Raw genomic sequence first — 20,201 nt, 5'->3', positions numbered from 1 at the left:
TAATAAATGCGAGGCGACTGTTAAGGCAACAAAAGCTCTCATCTTCACTTAGGTTTCTGCCAAGTAGTTTTTATTATCAAAGGTTGCAATTATTTACCTGAAAACCACTGGACCACTGCTTATATCATTTGTATTATGCATGTATTACATTATACACCGTTACAGTGAATTTAAAGCGCGGCGGTCGTCGCGCAGCGCGTGTTCGAACTTCATGTAAATAAACAATGTATTTTACACGCGTTGTATACGTCGCTATGAGTCCCATATCGAACAGGACGCGGCGCGACGACTGCCGCCCTTTAAACAACCCATATGGTAGGGCTCTTTCGTTTTTAAAATAATACAAGCGTACACGTGAATTTATTACAGAATATAGACAATGTTCTGTTTATATAGTAACATATACACAAAAATAACAAAACTGTGTGGCATAATCCGGGTCGGGGTCATCGAATCTATCAATATTAGCGAGAATTTATACCCCGTCTGTGTGCGTCCGTTTACTGGCACGTAATAGTGCATTGGCGTTGTGATGCACTGGTGATTTGAATGCATATTTTTAATCGAATTATAGCCGCTACAACGCGCAACAATTCTCTTCAACTCTGGATTGAATTTCCAACGGAATCTCGAGAAATAACCTATTACGTATGCGAGTTTAGATAAGTAGCTCAGTTATCGAATGTACATAATCATATTTGATGCTAAAGAAAATAACCACATTTTAATGTTCGGAGTTTTTATTTTTGATTACATTCTACATCGCTGAGTATTGCTTTTGAAATACAGGATGCTTTTAAAACGCCACGTCGTTTGCAATTATATTTTGTAACCGACTACTTCAATAGACGGATTTTTCTAAAAGGAATATTAACTTCCTACTCCCTTGCGCACAAACGAGATGCAAAACTATCTCCCCTTGTACAACGCTTTCAAATACGCTCTAACTGGCAAATATATTTCGTACATAGACTGCTGATTCCTTGCATTCAGTTTATAAACGGGAGTACAGCACGATGCGTGAATATATAGTAATTTAAATGTAGGAGAATTACCCCAGTTGTTTAGTATATAATAGAAGGCAGTATCGCATGATCTTCATTCGTTCAATACAAATCAGAAATTACTTTACTCGTGTGGGGAATTATTTTCAACAGCACAAATTATCATCAAATCTTTGTTAATGAGAGTTTCCGTCGTTTTAACAGAAATGCGATTCTGAATACGTTTCTTTTGCATTGTGATGTGGGTTACTTCTATCATGCTTTAATAGATTTCTCGACACATCTTACAGCACTCTTATCTTAAAAACAAACTCACGCGAGACGTGGACTCCTTTAACAGAAACCAATTCTGATAGCAAAACATATGCATATTTAATATTCGTAGATTTTTTTTTATTCGAAGTCTTGGCCGGCGGGGGGGGGGGGTAATCGATAATTCTATTACGTTGGAATTACATCACGTAATTGTGAGCAATAAACCTCAGATACTTTATGATCGTTGTTCATAATTTAAGACCATTCACTTCACAGCCTATAAAATTTAATGAGTACACAAATCACGTTTGACACAGCAAATATTCACCCAATTTACTTAAACTGGAATGGTCAGTAATGTTGCCCATTTCAAAAAAAATCATTTATTGTAATTTGTACTTAGCATTTATGTCTAATGCTTAATTATCAGTTTATTGAGAAAATCTAATAACAGGCGCCATATTCAGATCGTTTTCGTTTTTACTACAAAACAAACGTTTTCTTAAATAGTTCAGTACCTCATAGCACACAGTGCCGGTTCAGCGCAGAGCGCAGAGTGGGCGCCGTAATTGATGATATCAATAAATCACATATCTTGCCGCCAGCAACTACTGCCATGTACGATAAAATTTCATCTAGGACAAATGGAACTTCGATTTAAAGAGTAGGAGGACGAATCAACTTCCCGGTCGCCAATTTCAGCAAACTGTATTCAATTACCGTTACCGAATGCGCTCCCTGTGTAGAGGAGGAAATACCTTGTATTCTAATCATTGAATTACTTAATTTAACCCAGATCCTTCAATTTTATCATAAGTGCGTAGCCTGTAATTAACCCCACTTGCTATTTTTGTTTTTTTTATAAAACCTCCCTAATATTTCTTGGACCATAACATGTAGCCTTAACGTTTACTTTATTTGGCTATCTATTACAGCAACTGGAATCCTGCAGTCTTAAATAGCGTAATCGACTTTGCAGACGGGCCCAACTTCACTGTGGGCGTGGGTATACGACAACGCGTGTTGAACACATTCCATCAAGAGAAAAAGACATATAATATATATATATAAAGAAAACGAAAGAGACCGCCGGAGAGCTAATGCAGACCCCCCAAAAAACATATCATTTATTCTGGCCGCATACATTATAATGAACTGTCAAATGTCCCCATATTTCGATCGAAATGTGTATTTCCTGTACAATGAAACGCGCGGAAAATAACAAATCATTGTCGTGATTTTGGTTCATTCGATTTACACGCTGTCGTAAACGGGACTGTAGACAATCACACGTACTTCTATTGTTCACTTCTGAACCTTTTCCCGATAGTATTATAAGCCTTGTAGTGAGATATTAATTGAATGCGTGATAATAGCTACGCTACACGAACGCCCAAGGCTACCAGATTAGTGCATGCAGCGCGCGTAAGAGTGCAATGACGTCTGTTTAGAACGAGATGCTGAACTGTTCGAGTTACGGACACCGAGTTACGAACATCGAGATACGAAAACATTGAGTTACAAAAAATGACCACGTCCATATTTCAGAAACCACGCCCACTGTCGCGAAACCACGCCCAAATTGTTACTCTATGTTACGGGAAACATGAATAGATAAACAAAAAATCTATGTTGCTTGTAAGTTCAGTTCAGTTAAAGGGCGGTAGTCGTCGCGCCGCGCATGTGCGACATTTGTGTTGAAATGGAATTCACAAGAATGAGGTTTGACCTGGGCACTAATTACAGCCGGTGACGCTTTTGGTGCCTTCTAGTCACCTAAAAATACCTAATTAAAGCTTAGTAACGTCTCAATTTGTACTCGTTGATCTGCGCAACAGGCAAACGCGCCATCTTGTTTATATGAGACCCACATATTTCGCGCATGCTTGTCGTAATGACTACCATCCTTTAAATTAAAGATCGAGCTACTAAATGTGGACGTTCAACAAAAAAATATGTTAACTGTTAATTGCACGTCGAGTTACAATTTAGGCATGGTTTTGCAAAAGTGGGTGTGGTTTCTAACATATGGGCGTGGTCAGTTTTATAACTCGATGTTTTCGTAACTCTATGTTCGTAACTTGATGTTCGTGGCTCGAGCAATTCGGCATCTCGTTTGGAACGTGCCATTATTGAGAAGTGGACCATTTTAAATTCTTGGGATTGTGGGCTTGAAGATTAAGTAATCTCTTATAGTAATGCGTAAATAAGTAAACACATTCGGAGTTTATTCCTTTACTATGCGATAGTAAATGGTCCACAACAAATGATCATGTCTCCGAAGTTCAGCGGCATGTCGGTGTACATGTATATCACCCACACGTTCGCCGGATGAACCTGAGGTTTAAGACCACATCAAAATATTTTCAGCAGATTATTCCTTTGAAAGATGACTCGAACATTAGCCATTTCATAATGTGATAATTTAAGCTTTCTAGAGATGGTATACTACTCCGATTCCGACCATAAGCTTCCAATGGTTTTAGTATAGGCCGGCACACGGTGATACATGGGTGTTTAAATTTTACAAGTCAGCATGGGCGTGTCTTGCCGAACAATTTTGTGCTCGGGTCATCGTGCCAGTTAGCAACGAAAGCATGCGTTCTGTTAGCAGGGGTTGTAATGGGGAAGTGGGATGTCTCCGCTTACGTTTTTTTGGTTTCATACTTTGGTAAGACGATTCCCGGGGAGGATTCCCGTTCAATTGCAAATGAATGCGAGTGCTGGTCATTGTTTGCTATCGGCGATGTAGTGAGAGAACTACTTTTCTTTCGATTTAGTGATTAAATGCGGTGGTCGTTGCGACGTGCATGCGCTATGATGAGTCCCACACAGACAACGATGGCGCCTTCGATTATTGTGTATATCAATGCGTACCCGAACGAGACTATATTAAGTCTTAACTCGATAATTTCCGAAATCAATGGAACGGCTCAACGATGTATATATTACATATAACGCCCAGATCTAAAGACGCATTCGAGCTTGCCACTGGAGTGCATTGCATTGTGGGAAAAATAATGTTTCTAAACATTGTAACAAATCTTCGTCGTGCGTGGCGCGACAACCTTTACTGAGGGTGGTTTATGACAAAGTAGCATCACGTACATTTCACCGGATACCTCAGTTCTTTGGTATATCGACATGGTCGCCATTCAATGGAGAACATCATCACTGCTAATGGCGTACACGAAATACGTGCCAATTCAGATATTTCAGTATTCAAACTGAACACAACGCCGACGATTACAGAAAACAAGGGGCGTGTCCCTCCAATTCACGGAACTGACTGCTTGTGCGTGATAAATGTGTACTGCAAGATATTCGGGGGTATTTGGGCGACTCAGAATGCCAATATAAATCATTAATTTGCATTTCGCGACGTTGGGAGAATTAGGAACCAATCACCAATGCCGTATACGTTCAGAGAAATGGAGGAGAATGGGGGGGGGGGAGGGTCTGAAACCCCAACCCTTCAATAGTATTTGGCTAGATGAATAATGTGTTTTAAATAATAGACATGAAATGAATCATGTCCTACAGGCGACGTATTGACGACGTCCACTGGCGAGGTCAAAGGTCATATGCGCATCTAATTTGATCCAAGCTGAATGTATGTCAAGTAGTATAGTGATAAGATAAGAAAAGTAAGATAAGAATGATTAACAATTGGAATTCCTTTAACATACGTATATGCGAAAATAGGAATATAGGTCAAGATAGTAAGAGGAGATTACGAAAAAATATTCTCATTCTTTTGTCAGATTTTATAATTTGCTAGACATACGCTCCTAATAAAATGGACTTGTATTTATTTAAAGGACAGTGGTTGTCGCGCTACGCATGTGCGAGATTTGTGTTGATAAACATTGATTTCCCCGCAATTCCGTGCGTTCTCAGAATGGCAAGAACGAATGGGTCGTTTGATCTGGGCGCTTTGTACTTTTTATTTTTATTCACAACTAGTCCACTCATTATATAGGAATTCCATGTGATATGTAGCAATTTGTTCGTACTTAGGCATAGTATCGTTTGAAAAAGAGAGATATGTTTGTTTGGAGACAGTGATTAGGTCTATTCAACTAAGTACATCGACACAGACTGTATTTTCTTCCTCGTGGATTAAATTATGACGTCACCAATCGTCCTCGGGACATACATATTCATATTTCAAATCAAACCGTATGGAAAACTGTGAAATGTTGTAGAAATAACACTCATATCTATCTTCCTATATTCCACCCCCGAAGAACACAAAACACGCAGAAAACAAGAAACGTAAGAAACGGACTTACACACTCGTGTATATTACCTTCGCGGCAGATGGCGCACACACCACTGTATCTACAATGGTGGTAGAACGCCGAATGTCTGCACCACTCGCTAACAAATTATGGTTTAAAACACCAGTTGCCTTCGCCGACACATGGGTTGTACGGCGTCAGTATGTACACCGACATGTATAAGGAGCGACCCGATTGAATAAGCAAGGACATCGTGACAACCCCAGGGACATTCCACAAATGGTTGAAAGAACATTACTACCTCAACTCATCTGTATTGTGAGCGCTTTTCTCATACATGTAAGGTAAAATGTTAGTCATCAGAAATCCTTAAAGACTTCCTACTATTATAAATGATTGCTATTTCAAATCCGTGACCATCTTTGACAAAGTGGTTTTCACAGCAAGAGTCTTCTCCACACCAATGTGAGTGGATTAAAGTCTTCGAGTATGTCGAGCAAATAATAACGAGAACGCACAAATAAGGTCACGATGTAAAAAAATACTTACTTGTCGTGTTGGGGTCGGACTAATCATCGTGATTAATGGAATTACCTATGTAAGAGGCAAACCAACTGTCAAAATAGGCAAACAAACGTCTTGTCGCGTTGTTTGTAAACCACCGAATGAGTGACATCAATTTGGGCGCACATGACAAGCATATTTGTACAAGGAAATATCGTTATATACAGATTATACGAGACGCGAAATAATGCTGTTTTGCGTTTTTACTAGTCACCGGATTCTTCTCACTAGGCGGTTTTCACCTTCACTGCAAGATCTCGCACAATGCGTGAAAGCAGCGGGGTGACCAGCTACTGAAAAAAATCAGTTTAATTTTTAACTTCTTCTTTTAATTGTTCAATGTCGAATTATCGAGATTCCAGTGAGAAATATAGGCATTGAGATGCACTTACTTTTGCAACATTGAACATCATCAAATTTGTACAACACATTAAACGTGGAAAAGCTCTAAACAAGTTTTGCGATTGTATGACCTTTGTTCGTCGTGTTTTTACGTTCTATTTCACACATAACGCGAGATCTCGCAGTGAACGGAAAACTGTATATTTTGCTACATTACATTGCCAATGTTACCCAAGTCATATTTTTTTAGACGGACGTAGAAAACAGTGTAATCACCAAAGTTTTGAGTACATTATTGATTTTTTTAACGTTTTAATATTTGTTATCTGTTCGTAAATGTCGACAGGGAAAGTAATCACTATACGTTTATCGATTATTATACAACGTTTATCGATTATCATACTACTTGTCCCATTGCGATGTTAACATGTTTGACTCGTCGTGTGGTTATTTCGAAAACGAATAAACTGTATTTAAATTCAGATATGAGAGAATTACGTTTCCGGATATTGATTTTAGTAACCCCCTTAGCGTACAATATTATTTATCACTTAGAGTGTTAAGGGTATTCACTCGCCGTAATGACAACACGACTTTACGGAATGACTCAAGTAATTCAGAAAGGTTCTTTTGGACAAGACGATAAACGCAATTGTGTGAGCTTGGGTCACGTGTCTCGCTTGTCATATCATGTTCGATCTTGGAGGCATGATCTGTGGCATAATTGGTGGATGAAACGCGGTTCAATTATCTTCAAATCAAAATCTAATTAGCGTCTGGTATTTTGAAAGAGACTCAATTACATTAATTTAAACTGTTCATAACAATTCCCCAGTAATCTAAATTATTTTGTGTTTACGATAATGCATTTAATAATCCGGAGATGTTGACAACAAAAAGATTCAATGATAAAATGCGTAAACTCTGTTTTAAATAAACTAATAATGGAATTAAATACATCAAAGTCTTTGTTAGCATTGACTAAAATATTAAAATTAAAGAAAAAAATGTAGTGCAAATGATGATAAATTTGGAATTTAAACATTTATTTGAACATACTGTTACTAAACGCGTTCCACTCTGTCGGATTGATTCTGGCTAAGGCTAAGGAGCCATGCATGGACTTTCCAGTCTGCATGACGATACTTCCCACATGATCACAGCAATTCAGTTTTTTGTCAAAGTCAACTTTCCCTGACACCACTGACCTCTTGTAGATCACAATAATTTGTTTTCAGTTAAATCTAAGAGAAAATTTAACATTTACTGTGATTGGTATCTTAAAAGTCACATGTTTGACTATTTAACAATACTATTACTATTAGGGTCAAAGATTCTGCAACTGCAATAGTCGCTCTACAACTCTTCATAACATCTACGAACAACAATGAATCAGAATTAAGTATATCGCATACGTATAAAAACATACAGAAAAGTAAACCAAGGTGAGAACCTTGGAGTACGCCAGAATGTACAGGTGTCCACTCAGTGAAAAAATTCTTTATAAATACCTTATTGTACCGATTACGTATTAGGTATGATGTAAGCCATTTTGTAAGCTCCCGTCATCTGACAATAACTCATAAAATAATATTGCATTGTTGTTGTTGTTGTAAGGCCGGGTATGTATGGAAATCATATAAGTTGGTGAAACAAGATCTACTATGGAAAATTAATTTAACTGATAAATTAATTTGTGGTATACCATGTTTCCAATGACCTTAGACAATTATGGTAGAATAGCTATCGGTGTATAGTGTTTGACATTGCACCGGCAGCCTGCTTTAAAAAATATATATAATATTGGCGCATTTTCACAAAACAGGAAATACATCTTCATTAATTGTTTGTTGTCTATTACGTTATTGTATGTTTCAATAAGTATGTTACAGATTAGGAATTCAATATTGATTCAATATGACGTCATTTCAGCTGTTGTTGTTGTTTAATCTTCGACATTTTGATGGTTATTATAATTATTATAGAAATCACGTGACATATTGACGTTGGTAAATATTAAGTTAGACTGGTAGATAAAATAGCGGCAGGCATTAGCTGACGTCACTGATGGAAATCACGATTTCTGTAGATCCGCTGTTTTACAGCATATATTAAAGTTATTTCCCTTGGCAGGTCAGTAATACTCGCGCCACGCATGCGCAATATATTGAATTCCATAAACAAAGTAGGCGACTTTGATCGTTGCGCAATCCAACGCCTATAAACAAGATACACCAACAAGTTTAATGAGGTAATTCCTGAGATGACTGAACGCACAGAGGAATTTCACTAAGTAGTTATAGTTGCTATTTTGTACACGTCGCGGCCTGATCAAAAGACGTATTCGGGCTTGCCACTTGAAGTGTGCACATGACGTCAGTTCAGAGAATATACCATGTTACTTATTTTCAAAAAAAACAAAAAAACAAAAACACGACCGCCGCCACAAAACCAAAGAGTCATATCTAAATTGCCTGCGACTTTCAAACAGTTTGACATGTTATTGGCCCAAGTACGTCTCCAAACATCAACATAATTGGATCTGCATTTCCGTGACTCATTCTAGCAAACAAAATAGGCGATTTTCAGGAAAAATGTGTCCAGTTCACCGGAAAGTTTGGCGGGATAACGACAACCGGAACCTGATTACATGTCTCATATTTTTTATGTCGCATTGTATTATAAACAATAATACAACGTTTTGCTGGATTTGAGATTAATGCTTCAATCGTTCGGGCTGCTAGATTGCACTTTTCAGGTAATATTAGTGTCGTTTGTTATGTAATGTACATTTTTTTTCGCAGTGTATGATAGCACAGACTTTTGGAGACTAGCCAGGCGAGCACATACTATATAACCACTTCAAAACGCGTGGTAGTTACAAAGATCTGATATATGAGATGTGATTGCAGGAACATTGTCCCCCTTATTAAACTAACGCAAACAAAAAAGTATGAGAAGAGCGAATGTAATAATCCATATTATAGAGGTCAACGACCCGGATGTTTACGAGGCGCCACTGGACGCCCGGAACTGAAATGCATAGGGGGTCGAATCTACGTTTTTTTTTATTTATGGTACAGTCGGCATTTGCATTGCCGCTAAACATGACATGGTTATACCACGTGACAAGAAAAGAAGAAAACATAGAATGTAATGACACAGCGGGAGTCGTGTCCTGTCAACTGTGAGCCGTTGTGTGAAATGAGCATGGCCATTGTGTATATTTCAACGTTATGTCTAACGAACCTTAATCAAACCATTCTGAGCGAGGGGAGGTATAAAATGAATATTTTACGAAGTGCGGAAACATAAGTATTGGATTTAAAAGACCAAATTACTAGTATTCATCGCCAATAATTTATGATCTCACTAAATCAGTCGAAATTGAGCAATCCTATATTGTTAATTTTACTCATTTTAGGGCATATATGATATTTCTTCGATTATGTACTGTAGTATAACTGTAAACCAGCGAGGAGGTTGAATTAACTGACACTGAAAATATATATTAATATCATGTTGGGTCATACCTCATTTGAGGTCGATTTAAAAAGCCATAATGGTTTACGTCATATATAATTCACATACATATAGTATATGATGTCTATACAACCCGGCCCTGACGTCACCAAAGAGATTAATGTAGCGTTTACCCTCAAGTCACCACACCAATTACCACTATTTCTACAGCAAATTGACAGTTCATTTAAACGGTGCAATATAATGTGTGATACTCTGTGACTTATTTGCACGAATCGCTGTTGATTGGCGATACGTACGTAATAACCGGCGCTCGCAGCCAAATTCACCTTAGTGTATATTGGCGAACAATTGTGAGTTCCGTTGGGAGTATAAATTGGCTTCGTAGAGATGATTCGTTGACTTGATAATTGAGCTAGTTTAAATTGTGATACTAATCACCTGATGTTAGCAGTGCCAATATCCGTCTTGGAGTACTTTACTCCATTAATAATAACCACCTTCCTTAAGTTTTTATCATATACCTCGTATAGCCCCGTTTCAGACCGTTATCAGAAATCAATGGCCACCCGTTGCAATAACTGTCAATATTGGCCATAATTAGACATAATAATTTTGATCGGAGCTCAAATACATCGAAAACTTGTTTCCGATTGTTTACCGGTATATTTCGCATGTGAAATTTGGGAATTTACCGGCCTAGTCGCCGAAAACTTCACATCGATAGAGCAGCAAACTGATAAGAAACAATCACGCGTCTTGTTAAGTAGACATTGAAATATTAATCCACACTGTGAACATTTTGAAAAAAAACAACAAAAAACGACAGAAATGAGTAATAAAATTGAAGTATGTGATGAACTACAAGTACGAGATGATGCAATTTATTTATAGTCGGGACGATATGATTTATGATAAATCCTTTATTTGACTTGATACGGATTTTGTATCTTTTAGGTCCTATAAAATGAGCACTATAATTATTAGCTGTTGTCAGATATGCTGGTCAGTCAGGCGGACGATTATAATACCCGCATACCATTCCATCTTTGGGATATGCTAAGCACATGTGGTTTTGTCTTTAGCACTTTGCAACACGTTATACACAAAGCTAAGCATAATAATACAACGTCGACACGGAACAACAAGACATTAGATTGGCTGATACGCACCACGTGGTACTTTGAATATGGATGAATGCATACACATTGTCGCATACGACTTGTTTACCACTTCCGTGTGACTGAGAATGTTCTAGAACCGTACTGTGTCTGGGTGGAATTTTTAGAAGTTGGTTGAATAGGTAATAGGACACTGTAGAAAGCAATAGAAGGTAATGGAACATTCTAGAAATTTGTAGTAAGTTCCAGACTCATTATGTATGCTGATGTAATGGTCTATTTATAGACAGTGTGGGTATATATAGGGGAGTTGTTCAGCACTGAGATCAGATCGGAGATCTCGTTGAATTGTATTGGAGTTTAAGTATCTAGTTATTGGAGTAGTGGAGTTTTACCGCGTTATTGTACTTGATATTTGCAGAGTATAATAATACCAGTACCAGTTGAAACCTCATCTGTTGGCTCCGTGTTCGTATTTTATCATCACCGCCAGAGAAGTCTTTTTGTTACTGTTGCCATTTTGGTATTTGAACCATCACACCTGTACTATACCAATTACGGTAATATTACGTTGCGTGTGACACACATATGGCATGACATAAAACATAATTGAACATCATGAACATTCAACATTCACAAAATGATGTTCGTTTCATGCGAAGTACACTTGTAAGTAAGATAAAACGGTAGTTTACATATTTAAACAAGATTCACATGTAACATAATTGCACCAACAACCCACCGGTCATGTGATTACCCACAAATCTATGTAGCGTGCACGAACGTATAATGATTAGTAGAAGTTTGGTGAATGTCACCAGTACACACATTTCTTTTGATATGTTTCATGCATTCTGAAAACGTACATATCTTATTTATTTTCTCTTCTCCCCATATCTCAAAATTGATAAATAATTACCAGTCTATAGCCATACTATACGACTTTTAGATAAATAAGGGAATTCGCCGGCGCAGCACCTGGTTAGTTATTTTAATGAATCAATCCCCAATGATTCAAATAAATATTAATTCCCAGGTGATGAGACCGAGTGATTATATATTATATGGTGATTATATTCCCCCGAGATTTACAGTATTTTTAACACCTTTATAAATTATTATTCGTCAGAGTTTAGGGTAACTTTGACATTCTGATCACACATTGCAAAACATGCGTTTGAAAAAAAAAACAAAAAAACAAAACATAAACAGCAGACTCCGAGTCCTGCAACTGAATTTAATAGGGTCCAAAATGGAAAGTTGATAACAAGTTTTAAAGAAATCGATGTCCAATGAAATAATAAATCATAGAGAATTCGTTATAATCATGTGAAACTACGCCATCGGCTTTCTTTACCTGGAATATGTGCAATTTATGGTATATACAAAGTAGTAACGATATAGACGCAAAAGAGATATGTAAAGTGCTTTTAATATAATTAATTCACGATATATTAGTAATGTAGAAATAAGGTGAATTTATGAAACCACTGTTTATTTTCCGGCGGCATCAAATATTTAATTTTCCACTCTACAGGCAATAAACCCATTTAATAAATCCGTAATATAAATAAATTGTATCATATATCTGAACAGAGAGGTTTATAGTAATCTTGATTTATGGCGCACAGACATCAGGAAGTTGATATATAATAATTATGATTCTTTCTTTTTTGCTAGATGGATATAACATTCTATTTAGGGATATAACATTTTATTGAGTAAATACCCGCTGAATTTATTACAGCGTTGTTAAACAAATATACTACTTTACCATTCATAGTCTAGGTTTACATTTCACGCTTGGTGACGGCATTCGAAGAAGTAATATGCTTAAATGACTAGATTTATTAATTAGCATAACTATCATTAGCTATTGAAAGAATATACATTATATCCCGACCATCACATATATTCGTTCAGCCTAAATTTAAAAAAAAACTTGTACTTTTCTGATATATTTTTTCTATACCACAGATAATTACGTTATCAAAGTATGGAAATTAATCTACACTAATGCATTCTGGGAATGACCTTTCCTTGGCCTTTATCGAAACTCTACAAAATAGAAAATGCCTCAAGCTGTGCGAGCTATGATTAGAATATCGGGGAGGTCTAGCACATCACTGCCGTTCGACTAACGTATACAGAAATCGTGTCCCCATAGCAACGAATACAATATTGGAGATGTTACGACTGGGTCAAATGGGGCGTAGTTTATGGTCACAAGTTTGAAGGAAATTGCCTCTAAATTTGAAATAAACCGTCGATTTGAAATTGATGGGAAATATACACAGCCACGTAAAGATGTGGCCATACACTTGGATGCACATCTATGCTTTTACCAATGATCTCAGCGCATGTAGTTGATAATCATTATCTGATCTCTGCGCATGACACTGTGTGCCTATTAGTGGCATCTCACTGATCACGTTCGGGTTATTGTCGAGCTACGACAACATTTAGTTTGTTGTATCAAACTTGGGACGATCTTTTGTCTGATAGGCTTTCACAGTTCAACGCCTGCGGGCGATTTTAAAATTGGAATTAACTGGTTTGATGCGATGGACCAGTGTTTGTTTTGAGCTAATACTGTGTATTCTATAGAGTACATCGGCGCTAGAAATGCTTTGATTACACGAAAGCCTGATTCAGCATGTTCTAAATAATAGTTTAACGTAGCAGGCAGCTGTTTTCATAATTTTGTTCGATAATGGATTTTTGAATTAATTGGCCGCCGAGATCACGTTAAACGCGAGAATCCACGAGACGTTCTTTTGCTCTTCAAATTAAGTTCTATTCTCTTCAGTTCTCTCTGCGGTTTCAAATACAGTTGTTACACGTATCGGTAACACTATTTTAGGCGGAAAGTATTACGACTCGCAATCAATATCTCTAATATATGTTTAAGAACCGTTAACTGTAATACATATATAGAAACTGAGTTTTATTTTATCTTCAGGATAATCTCCGTACTGTTGCCCTAGAAAGGAGAAGCAATGGTTGTATCGAATGTACAAGTACATCGCGTATGTCATCAGTGAAGATACACGTGGTAACACAAACACACGTGCAACTGCTCAAAGCGATAACCATGAAGAGTCCGATGATTTGTTTAAATTCAAACCCATTCCCAGATGAAACTGTTCGATATACACGGTTAAAGTTAAGGAATAATACGCGTTAATTCGTCGATTAATTAAGTACTCAAATTAATCTGCTACCGAGGAGACATTTAAATCGTTATCCCTTCGACATGTCACGTTTCCGTGGGAACTGTCACCTGAGACGCTTGAAATTATGGGAGACATCGCACACACGACCGTGTCAACCCGAGTGACAGTTAGAGTGTTCAAGTGCTTCGTATACTCTCCTTCGTGAAGGAGGGGGGGGGGGCACACGACAAGCAGAGTCGTGCGGTGATTCAGAACGCAACACTTGATATCTGAATGCGTGTATAAATGTGTCATTTTATCTTAGTTTGTTGATCCCACTCGTCGGGCTCATTGCAGTAAAATATTATTCTAAAATCGTTCCACAATACTCTAATACTATTTTTTTTGTATTTTAATATATTTTTATTGGGTACTCATATTTAAAATATTTGTCTGCACAAATTATTAGTCTATATACTACATACATAATATTTACATAATGTTACGAACTGGCGAATTAATGCGGCAGGAAGTGACGTCGCTACGAAGCGTGCATAACCAATTACAAGCCTCAGATTTAAATAATGTTACGGACTGGCGAATTAATGCGGAAGGAAGTGACGTCGCTACGAAGCGTGCATAACCAATTACAAGCCTCAGATTTAAATAATGTTACGGACTGGCGAATTAATGCAGCAGGAAGTGACGTCGCTACGAAGCTGCGTAACCAATAACAAGCCTCGGATAGATGTGTGGGTGAGTTCACTTTTTGATCTTAAAATTAAACTATCCAACTTACCCATTGTAAAAATGTTTTTAAAATGTTGTGAGTAAACTGTCATTAACTTCATGTGTAAAATACAATTCCTTGTTCAGTATTTACAGCGGAGTGTTTATGTTTAGTATGGGACCTTCGTTGGATGTTTTTTTTTTTCATTTTTGAGGCAAAACAGGTAATGAAATAATGAGCTATAAGCTATAGCGCACAGACGTTAGTCGCTTGTCACATGTCACTCTTTGGAAAGTAATCAAACCCGTAAAAGGAACGCTAAATTCACTGAATAGTGAGCGCTGTAAGCTAGGCAACTGTAATACTTTAATGAGAATCAGAAAGGCTTTACTAATCCTGCAATACATTCTTAATGATTGAATTTGACGCTTAACAAGAAAGTGGTTATACTACCCCTGGTGCTGTTGTGTGTTTACTAATGTTTGTTGACTTGAAAGCGATATTGATACGATCATGATTGTGGCTATGTAGTTTTATATATTGTGTTTTTCTGTCGAAATCGACTATCGAAATAGACACTCATACGATGTTAAGTAAAGTTCTACTGATGTCGTTGGGGGTATTTTCCGTTAGCCGCAAAAAATAATTTCCTCACAATCTCTTCAGCACAAATAGCGAAAATAAAGTATTTTACAGTATATGATTTGTTTTTTTTATGTTTTATATAACAACTATTTAGATTTTGTTCACACTCATAACACATCCCCCGTCTCACTTAAATTATAAACGCGAATTTGTACATACGTCATTACATATGTTCGGTGTGACTAATATACTGCCTCGGGAATGTGTAAATATCTGAATAATTTTTAAAAACGAAATTTACTAATTTAAATACTGTGATTATATTTTATTTTATCCTATGGTATTTTATTCGCAAATTTCCCAATATTTGAGTGAATATTTAGTTATATTAAAACAGCGCGAGATGATGCACATTTTCGAACTTCAATGAAATTGTTCAGCCGTACTGGTGATGTTTGAAATTATGTCACTATGATCACGGCCCTATATGTATGCTGCGAGTCGTAAAGACTAATATTAATCCTAACTTGTAACGCTAACTAATGGGATAACATATTCTCATCCGAAAGAAAGAAATGACGCGTAATTTCACCCACTTCAATCTTCATTGGTTTTAAGGTTTCTTTCATAGGAGGGAAGATCTACACCGACAACAGCGACATTGCAAATGAACGCGTCGTCTCTGACGTGAAATAGGTCATTGAACCTATATATTAACATTCATCTGTTTTAGGGTGAGTGCTCAACACAAAATGAACATCGACACTTGTCAATATTAACATTGTACTATATCGCTTTGCATTTGGAGTGTAATTTAAACATCAGATAAGAGAGACGTATACATCGTGCATGGTTGTCCTCATTTTTTTTTCAAATTAAAGGCCGATAAATTTAATCTCGTAAGATATAAAACCTCAGTAATTATGTTCGTGTTATTGCGTTAATGAGATGAGAAACAACCGTGTGCGCTCAGAACATAAACAGTTTATGGTAAAAGAATAAAGATTAAGTCGTTTACCGATGTTCAATGAGTCGAACTTGTTAGGTCGTTATTTAAAGTACTCAGTAATCGCTTAGCGACAGAACCGTGCAAGGTAATAATAATAGTAGTCTATGCGTAGGGATACATCGTCAGTGCTATTATTAAATTGATGTTTGGTTGTCAATATAATCAACAGTTGCGTGCTTCCCAGTATTAATCGCATACGCGCTTTCATTTGCGTAACAAAATAATCAACTATTTTATTTTTCAAAATGAACGTTATGTATGTCTGTATGGTGATGGTCGATATGGCGTGAATGTGAAGGTCGATTCTGTAAGTCGGTGAGGCACAATATAAATAGCGCTAACTGACCATGGTTATTAACTCGTAATCCGTGGGGAAAAACGAATCGCGATGTTGAAATATATTACAATCAACATCGAAAATGTCCGTTTCCGTTCGCGCTGACCGCGGGAAGTTGTCGTACACGCGCGCCAAGCTTTAATTGCGTCTACCTTAACTGCGCGTGGGCAGTAATTAATATGACGCGTGTGTCTTTAGAAAGCGCTGCCTCTAAACTGAGACACGGCAGCAATAAACAAAACACAATCTGGATTTATACACGCTATACTATCCACGGTTGTAGTTAAGTCAATCAAGAATATATTCTGATTGTCAAACACAACATTAAAAACACGTTTTTTACGATTCTATAATAAAGAGTCAAGGAAGTCAATTGTTAAAATGTGACGTAATACGAAAGATTTAATGTTACAGCTATGTCCTATCTGGAATTATAATTGTGACGTGTAGTGATATTGTCACTCGACATTTCCGCAGATGTACGTTTTCATGTTAGGAGGCCGTACAGATTAAAACCGCACGTAGGTATCACTGGCGGATCCAGAATTTTTTTTATGAGGGCCGCGCGCTTCTAATGACGAGGCCGAAGTAGACCTCCGGTGGGCTGGGTTTGTCAATTGATTTGTCTTTTTTATTTGTTTGCGAGCTGAAGGGGGAGGTACGCGTGGGTATGGCGAGAAACACAGTCTGTGCCGCTTTATGTAGTGTCGTGCAGAATACACCATTGCAACCCAAACTACTAAATATATGCGCAAAGTTGGGGCAAAATAAACGTCGCAGTTAAGAAATACACAATGACGTTACTGTATCTAGAACGACACGGCTTAGAACATTACTTGAGTAAAGAAATAACAAGTAAACCCCGCGGCAATTTTCACTACAAAGTCCCGCCAATCGCCCCTGCACTTATTAGACTACGTGAATGGATAATACGTAGACGACATCAACTGCAATTATCTTTAAGCATTACATACTAATGTTTCAAATCAGCGTTGTACGCTGAGCGAGCCCACTAACTAATAAATGATGGGGGAATCAAACACGCAATTATATGGTAAATTATTCTTGACACCGATCACCGTGGGCGAGGTCATATCATTTATCGGACTCTGTTCGCTGTATATTTCAAGTCTTGGCGCGTTGTTTTAAAGATATTTCTATTACTCGTTAACCAAGCGTTTGTTTTCAGACGGTGTTACGCTCGATAAAAGAGCATACATATAAAGCATGTTTTCTTAACCACATAACATCGTGCTTTCTAAGAGAGCGATGTGTTATCCTTTGAGAGATACGCTAAGAATGTTTAACCGAGAATTACATAACATGCCAGCTCGAATACGAGGATCGGGTCAGTGGTGAGTTGTTTTCAAAATAAACAAACGAGTTTCTCCCGTACGTATGAATGAAAAATGTGTTTAACAATGTAAATGAGATGGGTATTGCTACCTTCCGACGTATATCAGTCTTGTTAATAGGCGTCAAGTTCACACATACGGTAATGCTTTTCCAAATCAACCACCAAGTGTTTAGCTACCCAGTTTGCTCCACAGCCGAAACTGTAGTTGTATGGCATATACGTTCAGCGGTAAGAAGCTTTCAGCTGGGGATATTTTTTTCCCGGCATGCGCGGGTGACATATTTGCCCGATGATCTGAATGTGAATTTGTCTGGTAATGTACGTATGCGTTTTACCACGTGGTTCAATATGAATCTAGACATCGAACGCGGAAACGACCATTTCTAAATACGAGCTATATATAGACGATTTTGACTAATGACACCAGACTCATCGACCACACTTGTACGTAAAATTATAGCAGTATGTACTCACCCCTGGCATGTTTACTGGCATCCAACAACATTAACTTGTAGTCTTCCTGTGTAAGGTAGTATTGGTCAAAATCTTGAAAGTAGGGTTCCGGGTAGCCTCGTACGTCATAGAGTTCCGTCCAAATTGCGTTAAGTTGCAGTGCGCAAATTCTCCGGTTTTGATCCATTATATCGTCATCTGTTAGCATGGCAACGTGTTTGAAATGATAATATTCTAGAATATCAGCCAATGTTGTTTTCATATGGGAATACGAACTCATCATCCGAACGAGAAAGAATTCATCTTTTCTACCGAAATGATCGGACATTGTACCAGCCGACAACATCGGGATATCCCAATATCTGGTGTACCTTGCAACGGGTGCAGCGGCGTAGTCGCACACTGGGCCTAAGAACACGTGGACGGATTTCCGCATAACGAACTCCATGGCACGAACGGGACCGATTGTCAGCGAACATTCGGAGTCGGTGTAATCGACCGCCAGCTCATAGTTGGGTAAATATCCATGTACACGCTCGCTCTGGACTGCAATGTCAATCCCTGGCAGCGTCATGTTTAAATTAATCGGATACTGGTTTTTCTCGACGAACATTCCTGGCATGATGACGACGATGTCAAGCTTTTCTTGAACACCGTTTGCTACCAGTGACATAAAAAACAATGCGAACACTCCGCTCACTCGACCCATGACAAATTACCGAAAGCGCCGAGGATACTGTGTACGAAATACCTATACCCAACGACAGTACTCTTGCTACACGACGCGATTTGAAAAAAAAAAACGCCGCACAATCCCAACTGAATCTAAACACACTCAATAGTTTCAGTGACAACTTTCGAACGCTGTGTTCCCACGACTATCTGCAATTAGGAAATCGACTGATTCTGCCGTGGTTGGAGTAAATATGACTTGTAAGCGGCGACCTCTTAGCGGTATACACTCGACACGAACCACCAATAACAGAGTGTGGATTACAGACCACTAGAGGGCGTTTTTTTATTGGATCACATACACTGGGCACGCACGCAAAGAGATACCTTGAGAATGTGAATATTGCTTAACAGAAGCCTTATGACAGAAATAATTGTCTGGAAGCAGACATACATGTTTTTTCCCTCTTCAATAATTCTAATTTTGACCGTCAGTATAATAACAGACTTTGAACAATGTGTTCTTAGTACTTAGTGATTTACAAACGCCACTCAACTTTTTATTCTGTTTATGACAGGGGTGTGTGCGCATATAAAGTGCTAAGCAAAGCACGCCGTTCGATTCATAGATTTACGACCTACCTGTTTGCTCATAATTTACACAGTAAGCCGATAATATAGTATCAGATGAACTCCCAGACAGTCAATGTAATGGACAACAATGTTTGTTTGTGAAATGTACGACACCTCGTTTATTTAAATGTAACGTATTTATGGCATCGCTATATCCATGGCGAATTGTTCCGTAATATACCACTTAAGTGAAGAACTGAACTTTGTAAGTTTTTTTTTTGTTTGTGGCAGTTTGGTGTGTGTTATCGATTGTGGTG

At 37.8% G+C, this 20,201-nt stretch overlaps 1 protein-coding gene across 1 annotated transcript; it reads right to left on the bottom strand.

Annotated features, from left to right (window-relative positions):
- Positions 1 to 18,640: 18,640 nt before the first annotated feature.
- On the bottom strand, positions 18,641 to 19,348 carry LOC144351971 (atrial natriuretic peptide receptor 3-like). The gene has a single exon (XM_078009250.1). It carries the CDS (start codon positions 19,346 to 19,348, stop codon positions 18,641 to 18,643), a length of 708 nt encoding a protein of 235 aa, XP_077865376.1.
- Positions 19,349 to 20,201: the final 853 nt, after the last annotated feature.

Source organism: Saccoglossus kowalevskii, chromosome 21 (genome assembly GCF_978046115.1).
Source record: "Saccoglossus kowalevskii chromosome 21, keSacKowa6.1, whole genome shotgun sequence".
Classification (NCBI taxonomy): domain Eukaryota; kingdom Metazoa; phylum Hemichordata; class Enteropneusta; family Harrimaniidae; genus Saccoglossus; species Saccoglossus kowalevskii.
The sequence above is the reverse complement of the archived record's forward strand: the minus strand, read 5'-3'. Positions and strand labels throughout refer to the sequence as shown.

Excerpts from the sequence above, each read along its gene's own strand:
- LOC144351971 (XM_078009250.1), bottom strand. The coding sequence starts at position 19,348 with ATGGGTCGAGTGAGCGGAGTGTTCGCATTGTTTTTTATGTCACTGGTA.